The sequence below is a fragment of the Dendrobium catenatum genome, unplaced genomic scaffold, assembly GCF_001605985.2.
Source record: "Dendrobium catenatum unplaced genomic scaffold, ASM160598v2 fragScaff_scaffold_1539, whole genome shotgun sequence".
NCBI classification, from domain to species: Eukaryota; Viridiplantae; Streptophyta; class Magnoliopsida; order Asparagales; family Orchidaceae; genus Dendrobium; species Dendrobium catenatum.
The window spans coordinates 461107-480793 of record NW_021320001.1 but is presented as its reverse complement, the minus strand read 5'-3'; the positions used below and the strand labels follow the sequence as shown (position 1 = coordinate 480793).

At 36.7% G+C, this 19687-nt stretch overlaps 1 protein-coding gene across 3 annotated transcripts in view; it reads left to right on the top strand.

Annotated features, from left to right (window-relative positions):
- The window catches only part of LOC110099293 (starch synthase 3, chloroplastic/amyloplastic), a 59083-nt gene that overhangs the window by 12055 nt on the left and 27341 nt on the right, over nt 1-19687 (top strand). For all 3 annotated transcript variants that reach the window (XM_020826391.2, XM_020826393.2, XM_020826390.2), the window contains exons 5-8: nt 4584-4798; nt 4933-5203; nt 17098-17273; nt 19300-19407. In XM_020826391.2, the coding sequence (XP_020682050.1) occupies nt 4584-4798; nt 4933-5203; nt 17098-17273; nt 19300-19407 (770 nt within the window). The remainder of the gene's footprint in view (nt 1-4583; nt 4799-4932; nt 5204-17097; nt 17274-19299; nt 19408-19687) is intronic.

The following is a 19687-nucleotide window of genomic DNA, read 5'->3' as shown; positions in this document are numbered from 1 at the left end:
GTTGCTGCTGTAGCTAAAGCCCGATATTCAGCTTCCGTAGACGAGCGAGCAACCGTAGATTGCTTTTTAACACACCAAGATAGAATAGTGTTGCCATGAAACAAACAATATCCGGTAGTAGATTTTCTATCAAATGGATTCCCCGCCCAATCCGAATCGGCATAAGCACGCACATCAAATAAGGTTGGACTGATTTGAAGGCCATAGTCTACGGTGCCTTTATCATAGCGAAGTAAATGTTTAGTGTCTGGAAGTGATGTTGCAAAGGAGTATGCATAGATTGACACAGTAAATTTACAGCATAAGTAATGTTCGGACGAGTAATTGTCAAATATTGCCATGCACCTACAAGTTGTCGAAATAATTCTGAATTTTCAAACGGCTTTAAGGCAACTGTATATGCAGGCCGTTTCACGGGAATTGGTATGGCAACCGGCTTGCAATTATCCAGACCTGCACGATGTAATAAATCCAAAGCATATTTGGATTGACAAATATGATAGCCGTTAGCATGAGAAACAGCTTGAATGCCTAAGAAGTAGCTGAGAGTGCCAAGGTTCCTAATATGGAACTGTTGATGGAGGTTAGACATCAGCTCAGCAATGAAGTCGGGGTTGTTACCGGTGACTAAGATGTCATCCACATGCACGAGAAAGTATATCAGATTAGAGTTATAATTGTATATAAGCAAGGATGGATCGGCTTCACTATGCCGAAAGCCCCAGGTTTGCAAATGAGTAGTGATCTTAGCAAATCATTGACGTGGGGACTATTTAAGTCCATATATGGCTTTTTGTAGTTTGCAAATGTAGTCCGGATGCTGAGAATCCTTGAACCCCGGGGGCTGGTGCATGTAAACAACTTCATTCAAATCCCCATGTAAAAATGCATTGGAAACATCTAACTGAGTAATTTGCCAATGATGGTAAACTGCAGCTGTAATGAAAAGGTGAATGGTGGGTAATTTCGCCACCGGACTGAATGTTTCAGTATAATCTATCCCATATTCTTGCCGGTGACCTTGTGCCACCAAATGAGCTTTATGTCGAGCAATCAAACCATCTGATTTTCTTTTTGTTTTATAAATCCATTTGCATCCAAGAATAGTTTGAGAGTCAAGCGGTGACACAAGAGCCCATGTGCCTTGGTGTTGAAGAGCTTGAAATTCGGCTGACATGGCATCACGCCAGCATTTGTGGTTTCTGTCAGTCGAAAAACAGGTAGGATCTGATTCTTCCACCAGTAAATGTTGCAGATTAAATACAGCTTTGGGCTTTAACGTTCCAGTTTGCAACCGAGTCACCATGGGATGTCTAGTAGGTGGGAGTGATGTAGTAGGAGCAGAAGCAATTGAAACCGGTGAATGAGCAGGTGAGGATGTAGATGGAATATCGGGTGGACTGGGTATATGAGAGATATCAGTGGATTGAGGATTTGGAATATGAGAAGTAGTAGGAACTGAAGAAGATATATTTGAAGATGAGTGCAAGTCCTGTTGAGATGAAGGATAGGGAACCAGTAACATAGGAGGAGAATTTGAATGTACAGTTGGTTTGGTAGACGGTGGTATGGTGGATGTAGAAGACTGAAATGGGAAAACCTGTTCATGAAATTGAACGTGGCGGGAAATCAGAATTTTGTGATTATTGAGATGATAACAACGATATCCTTTATGATTGGAACTATATCCCATAAATACGCAAGCTGAAGATTTTGGAGCGAATTTGTGAGGAGAAGATGGTTGAAGCCATGGGATAACACAAACACCCAAAAACTTTGAGATGAGAGTAAGAGGGAATATGATTATATAATTTTTGAAATGGAGACATAGAATTTGTATTTTGGGAGGGAAGACGATTAATCAAGTAGACCTCCATTAGTACAGATTCAACCCAAAAATTGGTTGGAAGATGAGCCTGTATTAACAGAGTACGAGCGGTCTCAATTATATGACGATGTTTACGCTCTGCTATTCCATTTTGCTGTGGCGTATAAGGACAACTAAATTGTTGTAAGATGCCATGAGTAGAGAAGAAATTCTTAAATTGTAAACTGGTGTATTCACCGCCTCCATCAGATTTGAAAATTTTAATTTTTGCAGTGAATTGTTTTTCAACCATGACTTTAAAGTGAGCAAATTTGGAAAATACTTCAGCTTTAGTACACATAGGATATACCCAGGTAAAGCGAGAAAATTTATCAAGAAAAAGAACATAGTAACGATATCCATTAAATGATAGAACTGGGGATGGACCCCATACATTAGACACGACTACTTGAAACGGAGAAGTACAACGATAAGTAGAACTGGGAAAGGGAAACCTATGACTTTTTGCAGTTTGACATGGATGACATATATCATTAGTTACAGAAATATGTAAAGTAGGAAAACTTGAAGCTAAATTGGATAAAACAGCTTTGTGAGGATGTCCCAATCTGGCATGCCATAGAGACGAACTAGTAGTGGTCACGAGAGCCTTTGAAGATGAACTGGACGGAATGACGATTGAGTACAGACCGTCATGGCAGGGACCTGAGAGAATCGAATGATTGGTTTTTCGATCCTTTATATCATAGCCATGAGATGAAAAAGACAGTGCAAGCATTGTCAGAAGTTAGGCGGTGAACTGAAAGGAGATTATGACAGACTTTAGGGACATGTAGAAGAGGAGAGAGGGAAAACTTACATTTCGGGGTAGGAAGAAGACCTTGGCCCGAGTGAGAAATGGGTAGTGACTGACCGTTGCCTACTTGAACTTGTTGAAAGCCATGATAAGGGTGAGCTGTGACCAGTTGATTTGGATCATTTGTAATGTGAGATGTCGCACCCGTGTCCAGAATCCAATCAGTAGAGCTGCTGCCATTGTCTGTAGCTTCAGCCACAAATGCAGAGGGGTTGCTTTTGGTGTAATTGAGATTGGTGCGATGCCAGCATTTCTCAGCTGAGTGACCGAGCTTGCCACAAATCTGGCACTCAATACATGGTGAAGATGTTCGGCCACCACGGGAAGACGAGAACCTTCCGCGACCACGGGTATTGCGAAAGGGCTGACGCGGCGAACCTCGAGAAGAAGTTGCAGCAAGAGCCAGTGAAGTATCCGAAATCTGGACTGAATGAAGAGCTCTGGCCGCTTCATTTTCAAGGTTTGTCTCCTCGCTGCAGAGTAACGAATAAAAATCATCTAGATTGAGCGGATGGAGGTTTGTGCGTACTGCCGTTTTGAAACCTTGATACGACTCCGACAAACCATTGAAAGTGTACATAATTACATCCTCCGAATCCAAGATGCAGCCGGCAGCAGTGAGTTGATCGACTTTGACTTTGATGTCGGTTAAAAACTGCTGCATAGTCTTGCTCCCCATGGAAATGTAATTGAGATCATTTTTCAGTTGCAGGATTTTAGACCGATTGGAAGATTGCAACCTTTTTTCGATGGTCAGCCAAATCTCCGAACATGAATCGAGATGAAGGACATAGGGTAGAAGAGATGCGGATATAGTAGTAAATAAAGCAGCAGCCAAATTTTGATCGATTAACATCCACGTAGCATACAAAGGATTGGAGCTTACAGAGCCATTGGCGGAAACAATTTGACGAGATGGGCGCGCAATGGTTCCGTCAAGATACCCTTCGAAGCCGTTCGCTCGAAAAACTTTGAGCACTTGCGATTTCCAGGTGAGATGATTATCTGGGGTTAGTTGGATAGTAATGACATTCTTAATGGTGGACATTAAGAATTTCAACTGAGGAGGAATGTTCACCGTTCCCAGAAGCTGAGCGGCATCAATAATCGGAGCGGGAGCAGGATGCTGAGCGGCATCGGCAGTAGAAGAATTATCGGAAGCCATCAAATATAAAAAACACAAGCCGTAAGGCTTACACGGGCTCTCATACCATGAAAGCTTCAAGAAATCACTGGTTAGTATTCATAAACAGAGAAAACAGATAAATGGATTAAGAGCTCTTTTCATTTCATCATTTGTTTGTTCCTATGAACAGTGCCGTATATGTAGGGAGAAACTCTAACAGAAAGTGTAAAAGGGCAGAGCCGTTTCTGTGACTGCCAGAGGTAGCCATGTGCTCCACTTCCGTGAGTAAGTGTGGTAGGATGACTGTCAGGGCATGATAACAACTTTGTTGTTGACGAGGAATATATTGACATATAAGCTATTTCAGCTTTCGATTTAATCAAGGAATATTATAAATGGATGGTGAACAACAACTATGAAGCTAAAACTATATGAGCAGTCCTTTCACTGGCTATTTACTGTAGATCTTAGCCCTTCAAAATTTTTTATAATTATTGGAAAATTGTGCGAACCCTTCTCGTGAAAGGAATACCAAAGCAGAAAGAGAAATTGGAAACCAAAATTAAGAAATACAGATTATAACCCTTACTTCATACTCATAAAATGTAAACATGTTCCATAATGAAATCTTAGTGTCATGGACGGATTAATTTTTTAACTATTAACTATGATTTTAGTCACTTGTTTACTGTCAGGTCTTTTAAATTCAACATGCTTAGTATGATTTCATACAATTTGCTTTTCTTTGTAATGTCTAATTTCTGTATTTATAGTTGTTTTACCTGACAGAGCACTTGTTCTGGATTGGGTTTTTGCCGATGGGCCACCACTACAGTCAAAAGTTTTTGATAACAACAACTACCAGGATTTCCATGCCGCTATAAGGAAAGGTTTATCTGAAGAAATCTACTGGTTAGAAGAAGAAGATAGAATATTTAGGAAGCTTTGGGAGGAAAGAAGATTTAAAGAGGAGGCTGCACGTAAGAAGGTCAGTCCATTATATGCTATGGCCCTTGAAGTTGTGTAAATTGTTCAAAACCAGTCCTAATGTAGTATAAATTTCTATTAATGCTTATCTTGCATAGAGCTTCTTACTTGGTATTTATGTTCTTGCTATCACAGGCTGAGAAAGCAGCACGTTTGAAGGCTGAAACAAAGGAAAGAACTTTGAAAAGGTTTTTACTGTCTCAAAAGCATGTAGTGTATACAGAGCCACTTGTTATTCAAGCTGGAAAGATGGTTAGAGTTTTGTATAATCCCTTTAACACAGTTTTAAATGGGAAAGAAGAGGTTTGGTTCAAATGTTCATTTAACCGTTGGACTCATCGTAATGGTCCACTGCCCCCACAAAAGATGGTGCGGGTGGGTACTGATACACATCTCCAAGCACTTGGTAAGTTCGTCTATGTCAAATGTCTCATTTATGGGACTTGCAAATAGTAATTGTAATCATAAATTTTTGATATACAGTATATTACTGACCTCCTTTATAGGATTCATCATCAAACTATCAGGACACTCCTCATAGATTCATTTTCATGCATTGTGTTTTCCTGCCGGGCCTTTTATTTGTTCATATTCCCATGAGGTACCATAAAAGATCTAGTGAAGGTGGTAGGAATGAGTGGTAAAATTCACCTTTTCTTGAGAGAAACAATTGGAACCATATATTTGGTAGAGGTAGCATGGATCCAACAGGAAGTCTTGTGCTTGAGACATTTGACACCAGGTACAAGGTAAGCTCCTTGGTGAATATGAATTCTGTGTACTCCCTAACGAGTGTTACCACAATGCGCAAGCTCGATGCTAAGGCTTAACACCTATAATTGGTTACGAATAGAAGAGTATCATTGAATGGATACGTTACACCCCAAAATGACTTCTAGGTAGACATAAGGCGAACAGAGAAATACATGAGTACTACACTTTATATTTTATAACTTCTAACATATACAAAATTTAAAATGTTAACCGTTTAAGCACATTATAATATTTTGTAACACAAGCAAATTCAAATAATAATTATCCTTTCATTTATGGATGTAACGCCCCACAATACCCCTTAATAGTATTGTAAAGTGTCACATGTATAAACATAACATTTTCAGTCATCTATCATATGATACTTTTCATTATTTGTAAATTGATATAAAAGTTGTAATAATGTATCATTTATTGCATAACCGGAAGCATCTATAAATTCCATATTACTTCAAATATGTACTTACAGAGACATTAATAAAAATCTCAAATAGTGTCCAATGAACTATCTGCATACCTCAATAGTAGACTTACAAACAGATTTAAACACTAACATATAAAATTTTTAAATACTTGCAACTTAGTCTGCTTTGACCTTTTCCTTTCCTTTTCATGTAACAGTCAGTATAAATTAAAATAACTGGTGAGCTTTGAGGCTGCGGGCTTCGAAAATTCAGCCCCGACCTCCGCTCGACACTGTTTGCTTTTTCTTCGGCGAGGGAGTTTTAACGGATTTAGGTTTGTAGATAAGACACTACCTAGAGATTTCGTCCTCATTTTGTGGGACTTTATGATCTGAGTTCTGGTTTCTTATAGGCGCAAGCCCTTATAGTTAATTACCCCTCCCAATAACAAGAGAGAACTTTCGATTAAGGCTAGTCGTCAATCAGATTTGTAGATAATACGTGTTATCTGACATATAATAGCAGCATGGGTTTGGGAATTTGAAGGTTTGAAGGGTTGAAAATTTTGATATTTAAAATAGAAATTTCACCATCTTGCACTTAAAAAGGATGGTGGGGGAATGGACGATAGACCCGATCAAGATCACATGGTTCCGTCGTCCCAGACCATTGTGGTTCTTGGTCTATTTAGTTAGAGGAGGTAGTCGACCGAACCTAACAGAAGGATCCCTAATAGCAGCCATGGGTTGCTTCGTCCAAGGGCATCTTATAAGCCTGGGGTGAATGTTTGTCTAAGGTGACAAATTTGAATTCACCTTAGTTAACGGAGGGCTTTGTGCCCTATCGATTATATCCTATTGATTCATATCTCAAGGATTTGATGTCACTAAGGAGCGTATTGGCTCTGGCCATAACCGGTATTTCGTGGTGCCATTTGGCGCAAAACCACTCGGTTCAGAGGGCCCCGGGTCATAACCGTTTATTCTGCGGTGCCATTTGGCTGCAAAATTGCCGGTTAGAGGAAACGTACCACGTCCTTATTGGCAGAAGATTATTTGAGAATGGATCCTAGTGATATTTTTGACTAGACATTAGCTCTTTGTGAGCTGAAGTTATATTTGAATTTGTCCGCCTCAGCAAACTTTTACGGAGGGTGTATGAATTTTGCTTTGAGTGGTTGATGATTAAGTTTCAATTTTAAATATCTGAATCTTGGATTTTCTGAGATTTTTGGATTTTAGAACTTATGGAGTTTTGGATTTTTGAGCTTTTGGATGAAATTTGAAAGTATTTGTGAAATTAACCCCTCTAGTTGAGATTTTCATTCAACACGGCCATCATCGGGGTATATGGGGTCATTCATTTGAAAATATTTGTATTTTATAGATGAACCTCGTCGACTCTGTTGAGCTGCCAACAGAGGACCGAGTTTCTTGGGCTTCATGCATTTGTTTGTGAATTTCTTTTATTAAAGGCCTTGAAGGTCTAATATGAATGTATAAAATAAATATTCCGATCAACTTCGTGACTGTATATTTATCCGATGGTTCGAACCCTGTCTACTCCTATTTACCTGCTTATGAGGATCGAGTTTCATAGGCTTCACGCATTTGTTAGTGAATTCTCTTGATTATAGGCTTTGAAGGCCTAATATGAATGTTTAAAACAAATATACCGATCGCTACAACCGTGTATTTGTTTGATAGTTCAAATCCTGTCAACTTCTATTGATCAGTATAGAAAGATTAGGTTCAAACTTGAATTCACTTATTGACCCGCACAACATCCCTAGACGTCACGTGTGTACCAATAACACGCTCGCCGGGGCTCATGCTGGTGTTTGAGAATTTCATTGATTGGACATACCCATCGTGAACCTATGTGTATACAAACTATAGTGCATGTGCAAGGGCAGGGGCGGAACCAGCTCTAATTTTGAGGGGGGGCAATTTTAATATAAAAATAATTAAATAAAAAAATAAAAATAATTAAATATTAAAAATTATATTTCTAATATTATGAAAAGTTGTTTTAATTTTTTATAACTTTATATTTATCTAACAAAAAATTAGCTTCCAAATGCAAACAAAATATCTATCTAAATCATCACCATATTTTCACCCACAAAAAAAAGTTAAAAAAAAATATTGCTAGATTAAGAAACAAATATACATAATTGATATTGTTAATCAAATCCTACATATTTTTTTTGCACTAATTAACTCACTTTAAAAAAGTATTTCTAAACTAAAGTTATTGCATAGAAAAATGAGCCATCATTACTACCCATTGTCATAGTAGTTAAAAAACAAAAAATATATATACATTGGGAGAAGATAAAGCAAAAAATGCAATGTATGATAGAGATGAATAAAGCTGTCAAGTAGGGGCAAAAAGGTTTTTTAGGGGGCAAAATTGATTTTTTAGGAGGGGTAAAAAGGATTTTTTACTCTCCTATAAGTTATTTTTTTTTTGAGGGGGGCAATTGCCCCCCAGGTAAGATGGGGTTCCGCGCCTGTGCAGGGGTACTTTGAAATATTTTAGCAAATCCTGGTAGTTGCCATTTGAATACACAACATTTCATTTGAGAACTTATACACGCCTTCTGTCTGCTAGTACGAGTGTTGCAGATCTGGTGGTGGTCGTTGTAGATTGTAGACGCCTTCTGTCTGTTTGTATAAGTGTTGCAGATCCGGTGGTGGTGCGTATAGATTGTAGACGTCTTCTGTTTGCTTGTATAAGTGTTGCAGATCCGGTGGCGGTCGTAGCAGCTTCTGAATTGAATTGTTTGTTGTTTTATATAAGTAGACTGCCGTGCACTACTTGTTGATTTTTGCAGGTGGATTGTAGTGCACTAACGAATGTCCTGCTTTTGCATATATGTGAATTATAGCGTTATCACCTGATTGTAATGAGATACCTCATTGTTTTGATGTAAAACTCTCTTTTCTCATTCACCTGGAGGGTCCTTATTGAAATCTGTAGCCATTGCCTTGAAAAGGACTCTTTTCAAGCTCTTTAACATAGTAGACTTGTTACTTCTGGTGTTTGTGGACACCATAACTATTTTTTTTCTTAAATTTATGACTAAGAAGAAGCTTTGGAACACTAGAAAGTTTAGTTCTAATTTATTCAAATATCTCTTCCATTCTGCCAGGAGGTGTCCTTTTTCGTACATCAAGCTGTCTTCGTGCTAGATGTACTCGTAGATCTTAGTCACCATTGTCATAGGTGACATCTGTACTTGTGTCCACAGGGGTTCGTTGTACTTACGATATATCCACTGTTGTTATCCACAAGCGGCTCGTGTATATTTGCGGGAGACCGTTGTATTCACTACGACCTCTTAGAAATGCTCGTAGGAGAGCCATTTGCACAAGTATCATATCCACCTTTCACCAATCTCTGGTGGTTTGATATACTTGTTTGCAAGGACAAATCTTCCGCCATCAAGTGGTAGTATTGCCATCTCAATATATAGGCATTGTTGCTAGTGTTGGAGGTTTCAATAGTGCATATAGGACACACGTATGCATTCTATAGCCATTTGTTGTTCTTGCAGATATGGCGCATTTAACCTCAAAGGGACTTGTATGTGCTTCAAATATGTTGCAATCATCTTTCGCAAGCATCGGGGTTTCACCTCCCACTTGCAACTTGTTGTTATCTTGGATGACCGTACATTTAGACTTTGGTTTGTTCGTTCATCCAAAGCCCAGTCTTATGTATTTCATCAAGGTTCCCTATCATTCATGTTGCTAAAGTCCCTTGCGACCGGACTCGAGTTCAAATTCCACTTGAAATTGTACATTTTGAGTTCAAAGTTCAAGCTCAAGTCCTTGTTCAAAGTCTTGTTCATCTTATTTGATATCCAAATCAAATGCAAGACCGAGTCCATTGTTGTCCTTAAAAGTTCAAGTTCTTTATTGTTCATGTCAAGTTTGGATCCAACTTGAGTTTAGTTTGAGTTCCTTGTTCTCCACATCTTGTTCCAATTTTGAGTTCAGAGTACAAGTTCAAGTGGTCTCGTTTAATTCATTTCATTTTCAAATTGAGTTCAAGTCTAAGTTCACTCGAGTCTGAGTTAGGTGCACAAGTTCACATGTCCCTTGTATTCAATCCGGTTCGAGTTCAAAGTACATGTTTAAGTGCTCGTTCAGGGTCTTCTGAAGTCCTTGCAAGTTCAATTTCATGTTCACTTGATATGAATTTAGTTCTAGTTTGATTTTATTTTATTTGGATTTGAGTCTTGATTAATCGTTTAGATTTTGTTCAAGTCCACATGTTCACTATTCATGTTCATTTGAGTCCAAGTCTTTGTTCTTTTGAGTTCAAATCAGGTCCGAGTGTGATCGTATATTCACCTGAAATTTTGGCAGCCTCCTGACGTCTCCCCCGTTTTGGGGAAAACTACGAGAAATTGGACCTTCCCACCACGTGCAATAAAGGCGTGTATGGGTCTTCAATACATGTTTAAAAAGACAGTTTGCTTTCCCCCAGCTCGGGGGTACTTATAAATAACCCCGTCTCGTCGTAGGTGCCACACCTGAGTCCCACTCACCATGCGCAATAAAGACGTGTATAGGCGATTTTTAGATGCGCCACGAACATTGAAGTGGGAGTTTAGATGATTACTCGCATCGTCGTAGGCGCCGCACTGGGGTCGCATCCCACCACGCGCAATAAAGGCATGTATAGGCGGTTTTTCGGTCCGCCGCAAACAACGAAAACAAGCTCTCGGAGTTTTAGGGCTAAAGGGTTATATTTGCGCGGGGTCGACAGTGGAGGCTCGTGGACCGAGGCAAGAGGAGGGTAAACATGCTCTCTCTCATTTTTTTAATTAATTATAACTAATTAATTTTTAAAAATAATTAATTATAATTGTAATAATTAATTTTATTTAATTTTAATTAATAACAACTAATTAAAATTAAAATAATAAATTTTAATTAATTATAGCTAATTATTAGTCATAACAATTAACCATTACTAAAATACAACAACAACCACAGATGAAAGTTACCTTCACGGGCAAGCTCCCGTTCGTGCTTCTGATCCGACAGGCAGGGAAGGTCGACGAAGGGGCGAAGTCGAACAACGAGAAGGGAGACGAAGGAGCGTACGCGAGGGAGAAAGTTGCTACCACAGTGAGCGAGCTCCAGTGTTACTTTCGACCAAAATGTCGTAGCTTCCGATCGTAGGAAGGGAAAGTCATCGAGAGCGAAGTCGAACAGCCAGGGAGGGTGCGAAGAAGCGCGCAGAAGGAGAGAAAGTTACTTCACAGCCAGCGAATTGCCGTTCTTGCTTCCGATCAAACTGTCGTAACTTTCGATCCAATCGGGAAGGAGAAGTCGACGCTGGAGCGGAGTCGCACAGCCCGAAGGAGGCGAAGAAGTGGCGTGTGAGGGAGAGAGGGAACCAGCCGAAGGCTCCCTTTGGGTTTCCTTTTAATAACGAGCGAGGCAGGGTGAGGGGTCGTGCGACGTGGGCAATGACGTGCATTATGTGAGTCGTGCCGAGATCGTGGGGAATGGGGCGGAGCAGGTATGTTGTTTATATTTTTTTGTTTTGTTTGTCTTAAGTACAGGTCAATAGAGGCTCAATAAGTTTTGTAAATTAAATAACAGTTAAAATACAATAATCAAAATAAATTGCAACATTAAAAGCATCATTGAATAAACTTACCTTTAATTGTAAAACATCATAAAATCATATTAAAAATTAGTCTTTACTTTCTCTGAAGTCTATATTAAATATCAATTTTAGTCTTTTAAAAATTTGACTTTTCATAAGAATGTTCAATGGAGTCCATGTAAATCTAACATTATCGCCATTAAATTACATTGAGGTCCCTTTTGACTCTTTAGGGGTCCCTTTTGTCTTGCCTGCTATGTAGGTATCATATCTTTAGGATCTTTTTTTCCTCACTTACAATGTAGTGTCATATATATATGAACCTTTTTGCCCTACCTGCAATTATAAGTTATACATCGTTATTATGTTATAAGAAATTGTTGAAATCGAAAATTTGAGAGGGAAAAGCTTGAATTTTATTATGCAATCTACTACCTATTTATAGGTCTATACAAGGTGTATTGATAAGGAAACAAATAACTCTATAATAATGAGAATACAATTATTTCTAAATCAATGGAAGGAATTAATACAATCCAGGTAGTCTTCCCACGGATTACTGTTTACAGCCGTGGATTTCTTTTGGAACCTGAGGTTGAGATTTAACACTCCCCCTCAAGCTGGGAAATATGGATCCGTCATTTACAGCTTGTCAATCATTCGGAGAAAGGCAGAATTGTCCAATCCTTTAGTAAGGATATCTGCAAGTTGATCCTTTGATGATACTTGGTCAACACTTACTAGACCACTGTCTAGTTTTTTTTTAATAAAATGTCTGTCCACTTCTATGTGCTTGGTTTTGTCATGCTGGACTGGATTGTGGGCTATGCTGATTGCTGATTTGTGTCACAATGTAGTTTTATGGGCTCATCCCACTTAACCTTTAAATCTTCTAGGATTATTTTGATCCATAGTAGCTCACATATTCCGAAGGCCATAGCTCGATATTCTGCTTCTGCACTGGATCTTGCCACCACATTGTGTTTCTTGCTTCTCCATGTAACTAGGTTACCTCCAAGAAATGTGCAATACCCCGAGGTAGATCTTCTATCAACTGGTGATCCTGCGTAGTCAGCATCCGTGTATACTTCTAGGGTTATTCCAAGATCTCTCTTAAAGAGAATTCCTTTTCCTGGTCTTCCTTTAAGGTAGTGCAATATCCTGTCTACCGCTTGCATGTGAATTTGCTTTGGATTCTGCTTAAATTGACTTACCATGCTTACATCAAATGCTATGTCTGGTCTAGTGTGGGAGAGGTAGATCAATTTCCCTACAAGTCTCTGGTAGTCCCCTTTATCTACATCTGGATCTTCTTTAGCTTCCCCCAATTTAAGATTAGGTTCTACTAGTGTTGGTGCTGGTTTACAGGCTAGTTTACCTATTTCTCTTAGAAGATCTTTGATGTATTTCTATTATGAAATAAAGATTCCTTTGCTGGAGTGAGCTACTTCAATTCCGAGGAAATATTTTAGTCTACCAAGTTCTTTTATGTCAAATTTCTTAGTAAGACTTTTCCTTAAACTAGCTTTTTCCTCTTCATTATTTCCAGTTAAAATAATATCATCAACATACACTAATAATATTGTGACTCCCCCTGAGTCAGAGTGTTTGAAGAATAGTGTATGATTCCCTTGACTTTGTCGATACCTATTCAGGAGCATGAATTTAGAGAACCTTCCGAACCAGGCCCTTGGTGATTGCTTGAGCCCATATAGAGCTTTTTTCAGTTTGCACACCTTGTTACCTTCAGATTTTTCTTTAAATCCTGGTGGTATTTCCATAAATATCTCTTTTTCTAAATACCCATGTAGAAATGAATTTTTCACATCCAATTGTTCTAGATGCCAGTTGTTATTGGCTGCTAGTGAGAGTAGTATTTGAACATTATTTATTTTGGATACAGGCGCAAATATTTCTTGGTAGTCAATGTCATATGTTTGAGTGAACCCTTTTGCCACCAGTTTTGTCTTATATCTCTCTAGTGTGCCATCAACTTTGTATTTTACTGAGAACACCCATTTGCAGCCGACCAATTTTTTCCTTATCGGTAGATTGATGATCTCCCATGTTTTGTTCTTCTCCAGGGCCTGCATTTCATCCTTCATGGCATTTCTCCAATTATATCAGATAAGGCCTCAGAAACATCTTTAGGAATATGGATATCTTCTAATGTAACAAGGAAATTTTTGTGTGACGATGAGAAATTGTTGAAGGATATAGAGTTGTTTATAGGGTATAAGGGAGGTGGTGAGCTTACCTTATTTCCAGGAGATGGTTCAGATTCTTGGATATGCTTTGGAGTAATAATTAAACAAAATTAATTTTAATTATTGATAATAATAAAAAAGCAAAGAAGAACACAGGATTTATGACTGGATTTGAGTAGGATTTATGCTAAATCTTGTCAAATCGGGCTCGATCGCCCGTAAATCTCACGACGGGATAAATCCTCCATTTCCTTCTCTTTACCGTAAATTCTACGGCTCGGCAGACTTATAGGATCTGGTCGAAGAAGCGACCGAAAGGATGAAAGTTACCTTCACGGGCAAGCTCCCGTTCGTGCTTCTGATCCGACAGGCAGGGAAGGTCGACGAAGGGGCGAAGTCGAACAACGAGAAGGGAGCCGAAGGAGCGTACGCGAGGGAGAAAGTTGCTACCACAGTGAGCAAGCTCCGGTGTTGCTTTCGACCAAAATGTCATAGCTTCCGATCGCAAGAAGGGAAAGTCATCGAGAGCGAAGTCGAATAGCCAGGGAGTGTGCGAAGAAGCGCGCAAAAGGAGAGAAAGTTACTTCACAGCCAGCGAATTGCCGTTCTTGCTTCCGATCAAACTGTCGTAACTTCCGATCCAATCGGGAAGGAGAAGTCGACGCTGGAGCGAAGTCGTACAGCCCGAAGGAGATGAATAAGTGGCGTGTGAGGGAGAGAGGGAACCGGCCGAAGGCTCCCTTTGGGTTTCCTTTTAATGACGAGCGAGGCAGGGTGAGGGGTCGTGCGATGTGGGCAACGACGTGCATCATGCGAGTCGTGCCGAGATCGTGGGGAATGGGGCAGAGCAGGTATGTTGTTTATATTTTTTTGTTTTGTTTGTCTTAAGTACAGGTCAATAAAGGCTCAATAAGTTTTGTAAATTAAATAACAGTTAAAATACAATAATCAAAATAAATTGCAACATTAAAAGCATAATTGAATAAACTTACCTTTAATTGTAAAACATCATAAAATCATATTAAAAATTAGTCTTTACTTTCTCTGAAGTCTATATTAAATATCAATTTTAGTCTTTTAAAAATTTGACTAACTTTCATAAGAATGTTCAATGGAGCTCATGTAAATCTGACATTATCGCCATTGAATTACATTGAGGTCTCTTTTGACTCTTTAGGGGTCCCTTTTGTCTTACATGCTATGTAGATATCATATCTTTGGGATCTTTTTTACCTCACTTACAATGTAGTGTCATATATATATGAACCTTTTTGCTATACCTGCAATTATAAGTTATACATCGTATTATAGCTAAACTTTACTTTAAATTGATATTCACTATGTTTCACATATTCAAAATTCATATTTTTTACATGCTTTCATCATGATATTTATGTTATACCATTTGTATAAAAAAATTGTATATGTCATATGTTGAGAATAAAACTTTATTCCAAGATATTTTCAGCTATAAAAATCTTTAAATACTTATATTATACTTTACCCTAAATATGATTCACTCAAATTTGCCAAAGATGTCTCATACATGAATACTTGATTGTTATATGCATAATTTGAAATCATCGAGTTTAAAGACTATCTTTTTACATTGTCATTAAAATTCCGTGTATATGTCTACGTTGCTACGATGATACTATATATTCTTTAATTAAAACTTTGCATTACTTACCTCTTTGCCGAGTTGTCTTCTCCAATTCTCTACTTCGTACCCTTCAACGATTATAAGTTACCTACAAATCATTTCTTTAATTCTATATATACTAAAGTTTATTACTCAAATAAATTGTATAAAATCAATCCATACATATATAATCATTTACCTCGTAACCTTCTCTCTGCATATAATCAATGATAAATTCTTTTTAACTTCTTTTCTATACTTCTCTAGTATTCTCCTTTAACTGGAATTCCTTACCAAAATTCCTGTTTACAAATCCTGCTGTAGAATTTAGTCGATCTATGTTATATATTCAAACAATACTTTGCGAATCTTGTTAATAGCCCCATTTGATAGTTTAGAACATTTTGGCGTGTATGGAAATGCTATAAATGGAGGTCCTGAATCCAAAATCTAGTTGTTTATAGCACGTAAGGAAAGTTATAATGCTCGTCTATACTTTTTGGTCAACGGCTGTAATGCTGTGTACATTTTTCATGTCTTAGTGTAGGCTTGTTTTCTTTTTCTTTCTAAATTGTCTACATATTGTTATATATTGGGTAAGAAAGAATATGCTCTCCGCACTAAGATTATTGCATATTAAATTAATTTTACTTTAAGAATGTGAAAATGTCAATACAAATTAACTTTTTTAATTTGGTAGGTTTACATAAATTTAGAAACACATCAAATCATAAATAATTCAGTTTATCATATTTTTTAATATATTATCTTAATATAATTTAATGAATTCTTCTACGTTTGTATTATTTCATATAATTAATTTAGAATTAAATATTATTGTTATAAGAAATATTTATTTATTTCTTATAGTATGCTATTTTTTTATCATCCCAGCTTCTCATGGGGTAAAATGCTAGTCTAAGCAACTAAGTATATTAGTTATTAAGCTTTTGTTTGTGTTTTTAATTGTTAGTTTTTCCATTCGTCTCAGAAAACATTTGTTTCGCAATGATTTTACGAAATATGCTATTACCTTAAACATGAGGCACGTTTTTTTTTTTTGTATTGTTATAATAAACGAACTGTACATTTATTAAATATTTAGAAACATAAATAACCTCAGGCATCGGTCTACAGGAAGGAATGGAGAATGGAGATTCATAAAGCCAACACTGATGATGTTGATAATGATTTAGAAAATGAGTACTAATTGAGTTAAGATATATCATTACTTAAACCTGTTAAAAAATTGTATCATATCATAAGATCAAGGCAATACTTGATTACCTACTGTTGAAACTTTCAAAATGTCTAAAACAATATGGCGGTGTTTGAAGGGGAAAACGAGATTTTAAACCTTGGTCATATTATAAAAATGATTTGATATTTTATATATTTATATCTTTGTTTCTTATCATGCATGACATGTTTTGGGATTTGATCGTATATTTAAAAAAAAATTCTGTTTGATTTTTCCAATAAATGTGACTTAAGTTTCTATGAAAAAATTGGAATGATATTCTTTGATTGCTTTCAAGGAAAAACTTCTTTACTTAAAGTGAAGCTTTCATAGTCATTGCTGCCCTACTTCCCTGAGATTGAAAAACATGCCATGTTCTTTTGGTTTTTTTTTTTGCAGTTAAGGTTCCATTAGATGCTTACATAATGGACTTTGTTTTTTCTGAGAGGGAAGATGGTGGTGTTTATGACAATAAAAATGGAATGGACTACCATATTCCTGTTATTGGGGGAATTGCTAAGGTAGCACCACTGAACATCATACATGTGGCTATAGAAATGGCGCCTATTGCCAAGGTAAAATAAAATATTAAATGTTCATTACAGTCTGTTGTGTACTTTGCCTAAGAGAAATTGTGATAGCGTTGTCATTTTTCCATCCTTTTACACTCTGTCGAAAAAGTTAACAAATTTTTATCCAATTTTGTTTTTTAATGGGGAGTGTTAACGAAAAGGAATTAATTACAATTCATTGGGAGGTCTATCTAATGCATATAAAGTATATGAAAATTAGAAGGGCTTGTTCTTTCTACTTGCAATGAGAATGCTAAAACTTGATGCAGAAGTGTTACTAGGATCGAGGAACTATGCACTATAAAATAAATGAAAGAGGAGAGCACACAAAGAATAATTATGTGGCTTGGTTTCAGCCCTTGCCTACTTTGTTGTAGCACATGAAGAGAATTATGAAAACAAATCAAAAGATCGATCCAAGTCAAGATGCATTATATAATTTGAATTTTGTATTGTTCTTATTTATTTTTTAAATTTTTTTTTTGTGTAATTTGAAATTCAAATTCAATTTTGGGTAGTTTAAAAGTAATTTTGGACTTCTCTTCATGTATGGATGACCACACTTTGAAAATATGTTTCTTATATGCTACATTCATGAAAACCAACCATAACTACCCAAATCTGTCCCTTCAATTTTATCTCTTGTGATGGACATGTAAATACTTTTATAAGTATGAATAAACTAGTTGACTTGCTATCAAAATTTATAAATGTTTCTTTCTTTTAATTTTGTTTGGTGGGTTCTAGATTGTCGGCTTGAAATCTTTCAACCAAACATGGTATTTTACTGAGGGTCAATATATTTGTATCTTCTCAATAATTTTCTCCTCTTTAGTATGTCTAATATCTCTATTTTCATCATCACTCATTAATCCATCATTCCTTGACATCTTCCTTAGGAAAATTTAAAAATAATTACTCTATTTTTGGCCTACCCTACCACATCACCCAATGTTCATTCAACATTACCCATCTACATCAATTAGCATTTGAGCTAAAATATGAATATCGAAAAGTTGGCAACAAGGCAACTAAAGATTGGAAGGGTTGGTAAGGAAATCATTTGTTCAACTAGCTCCATGTGTTTTAACTGGACTCATAATTATGTCCCTGTTTTCTCAGAAGTCAGTAAAGAGGGTCATATGTTTCGTTATTGTTTGCAAACTGGTCATTTTATTGGCTTCAATTCATGAGAACGTTAGATGATATATATAATTTTTTTTTTCTGACTAAAACACATAAATATATGCTTATGCAGTGTAATTCTGTCACTGAACCACCGTTAATGGATAGAATCTGCTGCCTGTAATGGATAGGATCTGCATATGGGCTTTTGGAGAGTATACGGACCAATACGAAGAATTCAGAAAAATAAGGAATTCATGTCCTACTTGCAGTTTAGTTGAAATGCAGGGATATAATTACAATTCCCGATTTTCTCAATAACTTCACCTATTAGAAATTTATAATTGGGGTATCATTCATACTTAAAAGATGCATATGACATCAGCTTAGCTATGAAAACTCAAAACTTTCTTAGTTTTTGAACGCTATTGATGTACAAGTTGTTTCTTAATATTGAATTATATTATTTTTAGTTTTTTACGAGTGAGTCATAATTATTTATCATCGACTTCTAGATCTAATTTATCTTGTGTAGAGAATAGTAAAACTTCTCATTATACATGGTTGTTTTCTTTTGATAGTTGTTTTTATATATTCACCATGTTCGGTGAGCCATTGAAAGACATGGAGGTAGGTTGGCATGCTTATGAGAAGCTCTAGAGTGTCTAATACCTTAGATAACACTTAATAAAAATGAATGAAATTAGGATTTATTATGCCGTTCCCAAATAGTTGGGATAATGCTAATGGCGATGATGTGTGTTTATTAAGAAGCTTTAATTGCTGCTATTGGTTCTTCAAATGAATGGAAATCCTTGATTTAATGGAACATTTTTTTTTCTTTCTGATGTATTTTCCCTCCACATCTTCTGTTCTCCGTTTAATCATTCGAAACTTGTTACAGGTGGGAGGCTTAGGTGATGTTGTTACTAGTCTGTCACGTGCTGTTCAGGATTTAGGGCATAAAGTTGATATTATTCTTCCAAAGTATGACTGCCTGAAATTTAATCATGTAAGTCATCTATAAATTAACTTCCTGTTTGATGCTTATCTTGTTCAAGTTTTTTTTTTTTTTTAGAAAGATGTTATGTGGGTCATGACACCAGGACTGCGATGCGGAAACTAATTTATCTTGTTTCTTTTTTTGATAAATAAGATGGATATTTATGAGATTTTTATCCTTCTTTGTATTTTACATGCTATATATATTATCATAATTTATATATATTATTTTTTTAATAATTAAGTTAAATTTTCTAATATTATTTCTCAGTCACTAACCTTATCTTTTT